Raw genomic sequence first — 8,963 nt, 5'->3', positions numbered from 1 at the left:
ATTCTGCTGCTTGCCGCCTAAACCGAGATCCCTCATGCCTGCTTTACCGACAGTACAAGTCAATAAACTATTAGTTTAATAAAACTCAACTCGAAGCAAATTGAATAAACGGGTGTTTTTAGGACAATATGTCAGTCCTAACGAGTCAATCGAGCTTAAAAAAACTCAAATCGGATGAAGAATAACGTTGTACCACTGTCCCGCGTTCTTGAAGTGGAAATAACGAAAAGTAACCTCTCTTCAAGAACGCGGCACAATGGTACAGCGTTATTTTTTAACTAATTTGAGTGTTTTTAAGTTCGTTTGACTCATTAGGACTGGCACATTGTCCTACAAACGACGGATTTTTCAATTTGCTTCACATTTGAATTCTATTAAACTAATTGTTTATTGACTTGAACTGTCGATAAAGTATGCGTGAGGGATTCCATTGTCTCTAGGTATCGCACTATCTCACAACTTCTCTTCAAGAACGCGGGACAATAGTATAGAGTCATTTTTCATCTATTTGAATGTTTTTCAGCTCGTTTGACTCGTTAGAACTGGCACCTTGTAATAAAGACGCCCGTTTTTTTATTCAATTTGCAACGCATTTGAGTTTTTTATTAAATTAATTGTTTATTGACTTGTACTGTCGGTAAAGTAGGCGTGAGGGATCATTTTTATCACCGTTCGATGCGCCACCTAGTGAGCGTTGAGTTGGTGAATAATAGCATTCAGTATTACATAATGTACATGCAAGTCTACAATATTTTAAATTATGCTCTAGCTCTTGTTTCTGATGGTGAGGATTGAGGAGGGGGGACTGGACTTGACTCACTTGACTGGACGACTGGACTTGACTGGAGTAGTAAAAGTGGCGGGTAAATCCGTTGTATCACACTGTTAAATTAGGTTGAATTTTCAACGGCTATAACATATATGAAGATCTTTATAAATTTCAAGCTTTTTTCTCATCAGATTTCTTCAGCTTTTTAGGACCGGTTATATAGTGGATTCAACATTTGATATCATGAAACCTGGAGGCGCCACGAAAGTAGCTATTGCGAAAACAATTTCTGAGGTTAGTATCAAATTAATTGAATTCTCGAAACAGTTTTCGTTAAGTTTATTTCGCTTCTCTCGTCCCTTTCTGTATAAAACCGTTGGTAAAATTGTGATTCGTAAAAATGTCTATTAATGCGTTGGAGGATTCCGTAAAAAGGTCGTTTTGAAGTGAATTTCAGAGGTCAAATCGTACATAATATGTAAATAAAAATTGCTGATGCTAGAATTTATTATTGTTTATAACTTTTTTCAGATCTAATATTTTGTATAATCTATTCATTTCCACAATGGTTTTCCAAGTATGATAATCCCTTTTAAAATTTTTCATTTCACACAGGATAAAATTAGAAAATCCTTACACACTTTGCAGCCTGCGGCTACTGACAAGGAAAATTTAGTTGGTGGTGGAAGGTCCCTAAGGTCTGGTAATATGGTAAATAAAACACTGAAAGAGTAAGTAATTTATATTAAACTCTGTAGGATGTCATGCTCTTTAAACAGCAGTTAATGATAATTTTAATCATATTATTTCAGTGACGTAGTTGAGAAGCCAAAGTTGGAAAAAATAGATAATAATAAACGAAAGAAATCTCAATACAAGGACAAAGCTGTCCAAACTGCTTATAATAATGGGAAAATAAGTATTGAAGTTGAAGAGCCTAACATCAGAAGGTATATTTTCAGTAATTCATATTTTACATTTGAAAAAGAATTGTTAAAAAGGGTATTTTTGCAGCTGGGCCAAGTGAAAATTATTATGAAGTATTAGCTGAACGAAGAAGAATAGCCTTGGATGATGCGCTGGAAAGAAAACAAAATCCTAGTACAAAGAGTTGCCAAGCTTGAAGAGGAGAAACGTATATACAAAGAAATGCTGGATGAAACCAGATCACTGGTTGAAGTTTTGCAGGTACAATTGATCATGAAATTAAATATTTATTCTGAGTCCTTGACTGGCATTGTTAAATTTGATTGATTCTTTATAGGAAATGATAGGAGAGGATAGGAACAACATAGACAACTCCTTAGAGGATAGTCTCCTTTAATATTCACCAAATGTAAAAAATGATTTAATCCATATTGGATGCAGTTATTAGATTCTCGCGCAACATCATTGGTTAGTTATTTCTGTTAAATATTGAAAACCATTAATAACATTTAACAGCAAATAGTAAATTTTTGATGAATTGACTGATTTTTTACAGAGTATTCTACTGACAGAGAATAATTCGAATATTTGTTATTTGTTCCAATAACTAATTTAAGCAAATGTATCTTTTTTGTCTCTCTCACTTTCTCTCTCTCCTTATTATATATAGATATATGTATATTAATGTAGCGGTATAATTTCTAATCTTTGGGAAATAAATATTTTACAGCTTTAGTAAGCGGCTTAATTCCAAGAAAAATTTCCGTAAACTCATTAAACACTAGCATAAATAGAGCTCTTCGATAAGCAAGTCAGGCTTTCACGTGGATAAAAATAAACTGTCACGAGTGATAATTCTATTGCACGTACATATTACAAAGTTTTTAGCCCCCTCTTGCTGGTTACAGAGATTTCATTGAAACTCAAGCTTGACGGAATTGTTCGTGAATTCCTGAGCGATCCCCTGAGTGTAACCCCATGAGAATGACCATGATCCAAGTTAAAATTGCGAAAGCAATAAATGGGTCATGATGTTGAAAGAAATGATTAATCTTCGTCTTTGAAGCGACGATAATACGATTGGACATAGGTGAAGACGCATTTCCAGTCTGGCTTGCGCATCACTACCATATCGTCGACATCCAGCAACGGTGCAATTCCAGCAACCTCGCTAAAAAAGTGACAAAAATTTTGTGTCCAACATAAAAAATGACTTGTTATGTACATGTATCACTTAAAGTAACTATACGTCTCTCGCTTACTCAGCTTTGGTAAATGCTAGTTCAAAGTTTTTTCTCTTGTTTTCAGGTCTCAATGAATTGTAATCGAAAGCTTCCGGACGAAAGTGGTGGAGAAGAGCACAAAATGCTAATCCATTACTCCAACTCGTTGAAAAATTATCCAGCTGTACGTTCTAAGGTGAAAATTGGTTTAACAGCAAATAACAAATTAATCAAGTAAACTACAATAATCTTGGTACAAACCTCATATTCTTTTGGTTTTAGCTCGACACCATGCCAGAAGTCGTTCTTTTATCTGTACAACGTTATTTTGTACAACAGGCTTTGTGGTGGTGGAGTTAGTAGTGTTGAACTTTAAGCGATAATCTGTTCCTGGTGATTTCAACCCACTAAAAACTAATAATATTCAGAAACAAAACATTGGGAGATTTACCAATTGATATATTTAATCAAATGCTGTTGATATACCTTGGAATAGAGGAGTTTTGTCGATCCAATTGACGAAACTTGGCGAAAGCAGATATAGGCTTCTTTGGTACTGAAAAAGGGCCAAATAGAACAAACGGAACACGTGATAAATCCTGAAATCGTGAATGAATTTCAGCGCTGGTCTTTTATTTACATATATATACCATGTGCGTCTACCGGAGTTTTTAAACTAGTATGTTAGTATTTATACGCATGTATTATCTATATATATATATATATATATATACTACACGCACGCAGCACGAAATAAATAATTTGACGTTCTGCAGCTAGTAACTACTTCCCGCATGGCATATAGGAGAGAGAGAGAGAGAGAGAGAAGGTGGCAGATTTGGCAGAGGCAAAGAGTCATCACGTGCATACGCTACTGAAACGTAATTTATAAATCTATAGGCGTGCTGCTGTGCGTGTATATTGAGCATTTGACTTTTTAAGTTTCTAACTATAAGGGATAAACGTCCGCAATAAAATTGCTACAGCGAAGAAGAAAATCAAAGATAGCTGACTCACTGTTTTTTATTTACTGGCGGGCACGACTCGACGGACTCGTCCGTCTTTTCGCCTGCGGACAGAGAGAGAGAGAGAGGATGGACGGATTCGAGGAAAAGGCATTTCGTCTAACAATCTATATGTATAGTAACGTCGTCTATCGATTGTCATTCTTCTCTATCACAATGTGCGTCACTCAACAGGATGAACAGAGTATTAAGTAGGGCTCTCGTATGCACACACGTTTTTTTCTTTTCTTTACATTCATTAATATATACATATTACAGCGATATCGTCACAGTTGCCGATCAGACACAAGTTGTACAGAGATACGCATCAGTCAACAGTTTTTGCTACTCCTCGTAGCTTCTTGAAAGATGTCATCAAAGACCTTGTCGACGTCGTCGGTTGCCGTTCCAAGTGGATCCAATTCAACGACAGCAGAATTTGGCGATAACAAGAACGAAGCATTATCGGTGTAGAGACCAGGCATGGTTTTGCTTCTCGACAGACCGATGGTGAGGGTTTTCTCAGAATTACGAAAGACCCTGCTGCTGCCATTCACCTTCGATTCTCTCTTCTCATCGATGGGACTCTTGAAGTACCTCTTGATCTTTTCCTCCATCTTTTTTACACTATCAGTATTGGAAGCTTCGTATTGCTTGGATCGAAGCTTCATCGATGATGGTGACTTAGGTTTTGGTGGTTTTGGCGGGCAAGCGGCCTGAGACGCTCCTGGATGCAATGGTGACGATGATGATGGTGATGACGTTGATGATAATTGCTTATATGCCCGGTGGATGAAGCTGCTAATTGGTTGCCACGACTCGGACTTGGACAAAACGATGGATCTGTTCGGTTTGCTCGAGCACAACACGAGATACTCGTCGCTGGAATCGACTTGTTTACCTTTAGCATTCGCGTCTCTCGACGACAATGACGACGATTTTGAGTGCTCGTAAGCTTCTCTGAGTGCACTCACTCTGTTAGTACTACCAGTGGAATAAACAGGATCTGAAAACCAGTGGCGAAAAATCCATTTTCCTCGAAGTTTGTAGGTCATTTGTTTTTATCTGTTCTGTTTCGAACATCCTATTTTTGTAGATGGCGTGATGGTCAGTGATGATCGCCGGAGGTGAAGGATGCTGAGCGTAATCCCTTTGACGAATTAGACTCTGCTGGAGCATGTTGTGTCGTTGAATTTCTTGTTCTGGCGTCAAGAGGCTTGATGCTCTCGAGTGAACGAAAGGTGAGCTACTCGAGCGATGATTCTCATCGAAAATCAATAATTCAGGACTTTGTGCTACTGTTCCTATAGCCGACGTGTATCTGGTCACAACACCGATCTCTGACCCAATATCCTGATTCTGAATATCTCGCTTGGACAACGATGGGGACATTATGCAGGGATCCTCTTTTCCCCAAGTGGTCGAATCATTATTGTTAGCATTAATGGAGGAAGCTTGGCAGGAATGGGCCAGCCAAGATGGCTTCTCAGTAGAATCGTACGAGGTACGAATTTCGGAAACCCCGTCACACATTCCAGTTTGAGCTCTACTGCCTGCATTAGTAGAAGGTTGGCAGGACTGAGACAACCAATGTGATTTCTCACTCGTATCAGTACTTATATCTGATTCCACGTCGTTCGTTGCAATTTTAACAATGCTATCCTCACGCATTGGGATTATTGGATGAAAACTGTCGTTTGAAATAGTCGAGGGTTGACAGGAATGAGGTAGCCATTGTGATTTCTCAGTAGATTCGTACGAGCTACGTATCTCAAATTCTTTGTCGCTCGTTCCAATTTTAACAGTCCCATCAACGCGTGATGGAATTATAGGATTAAAACTATTGTTAGTGTGAATCGAAGGATGAGGCAATCGACGTGGTTTTTCACTCATGTCAGTACCAATATCGGGTTCTAGGTCTTTTATTCCAATTTTCATACCGCCATCCATATGTGATGGAACTATGGGATGAAAGCTATTGTTTGGATAAATCAAGGGATGAGGGAGTCGATGTGGTTTCTCACTCGTATCAGTTCCAATATCGGAATCCACTTCTTTCGTTCCGACTTTAACAATCCCATCCACGCGTGATGGAATTATATGATGAAAATTGTTCGTGTGAACCGAAGGCTGGGGTAGTCGACGTGGTTTCTCACCCGGATCGATCGAGTAACCAGTGTGGGATTCGCCATGACTAGTTCCACTTCTAGCCATTCCATTGACGCGCGCTGCGATCGCGGGGTACATAACCTCAGTTGAATTCTTATCACTGTAAGATTGTCGTCTCTGGTCCTTCTCTGTCCTTTTAATCGGTTTCTTATCGAAGGACGTCGTTTTGCCAACGAACGGAGCAAATTGTTTGCAAAAAGAACGATAATCCAGATGACCACTTTCATTTATTGTGCTAGGTCGCTGCTGATCTTTCCTGTCGATCCAAACAGGCCGAGGAAACGATTTCCCCTTCTCCTCTAGTTTTGCCCCGATAGTTCTTGCATCTTGTTCACTTCTGTCGAACATCCTGGCCTTCTCTTTCAAAGTTTTGCCTGTGCTTTGGCTATTCATAGGCCAGTGATACGTCAGAGGAGCTTTGGATCCAGTGTCCGAAGACAGTTTTTCTATCTTTTTGAATGGGGACGATGGTGCATGGCTGAATCCAGAACTACTTTTTGCATTAGACTCTGCAACTGCAATTCGCTTACTTACTGTGTTGAACCGCTGATTCGATGGAGTCTCTTTCTCGTCGAAACTCGTTTTGATATTGGAGAAGCGATTGTTCCAATTCTCGTCGGAAACAAAATTTCGGTTCTTTTGGTAAGCAAAAGTTTTAAATACAGCAGGAGTGGCGGGTAGCACCGAGCCAGGAGAAGAAGCGTCATTGTTCCTGTTGATAAGAGCCAAAAATTTTCTATCGTTTTCGGTTCTAGGTTGGAGCAAGGGTACTATGAGGTTAGCCGAATTCGAACAGGTAACTTTATCTCCGACGTGGATCGGCTTCTTAAGAAAGGCACAGCAGCTGTCACGTATCTGCAGCTTCGAGTAAGTAGGAATATCAATGGTATTGGCTCTTTTTATCTTGGATTTTCTGGCGCTAAATTTATTAACAATCGTTTGTCTCATTGCGTTCGCCATTTTAGGATCCCGAGCCGTCGTGGAAGACGTCATCGTTGTTGGTTGAGAAATGTCATCATAGAAGTCCTTCTGTTCAGGAAGAGATCGCCGAGTTTCCTGAGTGAGACGAGGTTCTTTGTCTCTCAAAGATTGACGCTGATTGATCGCATCCTTCGTGTTTTTATCCTTGATGTCCTCTGATCGTTTATTCTCAAGATTTGGTCCTTTCTCCTCCATCGAAGTGAATCCTGAAGACCTTTTAACCTCCTCCTCCTCCTTCTGCAGCAATTTTCTAGCCAACGCCAGCTCCTCCCTGGATACTCCCACAGTGTGTCTGTTACAGATTTTTCTTCTGCGTACCGCGTTCGACGCTGCAGGAAGAACCGGCGATGTCTGTTGATGATCTATCTGCAAACGACGTAGGAGACTCGAAACCAGTCGAAGAAGATCCAGTTTATTGGTCGGATCGGCAGCACCGTTCTTCAGCAACGCAGTGACGTCTATTCTGTCCAAGGTGTCCTTGAGCCTGGTCAAAGCCGTTTGTATATCGAAACATAGCAAATCCTCCAGAACTCTGAGGTCCTGCCTCAATCCTTGTGATCCTGACTCCACTGCTTTGGTCCTTTCCGTTTCAGGAATCTCCATGGTCTGCTGATGATTTTCCTGATGATTCTCCTTGTAAGAAGCTAGAGAAGCTTCCAGTGCCGTTCTGAGACGTTCTACCAGAACTGGCAAGGAGCCCCAAGCGTCACCGTCGCTCGATTTTCCACCAGGACACTTTGCCTCTTCCTGCAGCACCTCGACTCTCGTCGCACGATCTCTCACGTTTCTCTCCGCTGTGCACGATGGTGCGATCGAATCTGTCAATGTCGTAAAAGCTGTCCCTGTCGTCGTCGTCAATGCGGTTATTGTCGTCGTTGTCGGTGTAGTCACTGAAAAACAACCAACATCACAGTACCATTGAGCCTACGATTCATAGCGACTTTGATCGATTCCCGCCACACTAATTTTACTACGTTCTACACTAAATATGTATTTTTCTACGGTTATTAAAATAAAAAACCCGCGTTTTTTTTATCTGCCTTGATTCTGCCCTTGCCTGTTATATTTTTAAAAATTCCAAGAATTGGTAACGACTACGTACCTGGTTTGAACTCATCTTTCTTGATACTTGACCACTTGGCTTCTTCCTTAACCTCACTTTGCTTCTCTTTGGTAGCTTCGGCTTTTAGGATGTTCTCAGGATATTCCAGATACAAATTTGACTCATCTGTTGAATTTGTTTTTCCATTTAATTTGCTCTGCCTTCTCTCTTCTTCTGTAGTTGAAAATTCTGTAATTTAAAAGTACTGCTGGTTTGTCTCATTAAAACTCATATTTGTGTTGTATGCAAGTGTAATTGCATGGAAAACGTTCACCATGACATTCAGCATTTCGTGCAGAAGCGAATGTAGGAAGAGGTATCACAGAACGCAATGATGGTAGTGTAGCAGTGACAATCCTTGTTTACGCTTAAATAAGGAAAACAATGTAGTGACTTTTGCGATGCCAGCGATTAGCCATACAGCAAATACAAATAAACGAGAAAAAGCTGATATAATATATACGAAATGCACAAACTCGTTGAATATTTTTCCTCGTACGAAGAGATTGCTTTGCAGAAAAACATTGCCAGTGTCACACTTGTCTCGGATCAAAGAAGCAACAGCAACGGTGGAAAAAAAGGAGAAAAAAATGCAAATGACGACTCAAGCTTTATTTTGCTTCATTTTACCTTCCGTCTCCGACATTTCGTTCTTGTGCTTCGTGCTGGGACCTCTGAAAGTGAAAGCAAATATTGCACCTTTACGTTTATTGCCTCTTTCATCGTCATCATTCTTGTCCATCCATCATCGAACATCGCATACACCACGATATGCCCTGTGTATACTA

The 8,963-nt window shown here is 40.0% G+C and overlaps 1 protein-coding gene and 1 pseudogene across 1 annotated transcript; one reads left to right on the top strand and one right to left on the bottom strand.

Moving 5' to 3' along the window:
* Positions 1-785: 785 nt before the first annotated feature.
* Positions 786-2,159, top strand: LOC136785410 (geminin-like; annotated as a pseudogene).
* Positions 2,160-4,056: 1,897 nt separating this feature from the next.
* LOC136785412 (uncharacterized) lies at positions 4,057-8,932 on the bottom strand. The gene is made up of 4 exons (XM_066746443.1): positions 8,806-8,932; positions 8,176-8,364; positions 4,912-7,963; positions 4,057-4,805 (listed from the first exon to the last, which is right to left on the bottom strand). Exons 1-4 carry the CDS (start codon positions 8,915-8,917, stop codon positions 4,256-4,258), a joined length of 3,903 nt encoding a protein of 1,300 aa, XP_066602540.1. The 5' UTR covers positions 8,918-8,932; the 3' UTR covers positions 4,057-4,255.
* Between the last annotated feature and the right edge of the window lie 31 nt (positions 8,933-8,963).

Source organism: Prorops nasuta, unplaced genomic scaffold (assembly GCF_024137725.1).
Source record: "Prorops nasuta isolate Cenicafe-Biocafe unplaced genomic scaffold, Cenicafe_Pnas_1.2 PNAS00325, whole genome shotgun sequence".
NCBI lineage: Eukaryota > Metazoa > Arthropoda > Insecta > Hymenoptera > Bethylidae > Prorops > Prorops nasuta.
Note: the sequence above shows the minus strand (reverse complement) of the source record. Positions and strands in the feature narration are given on the sequence as shown.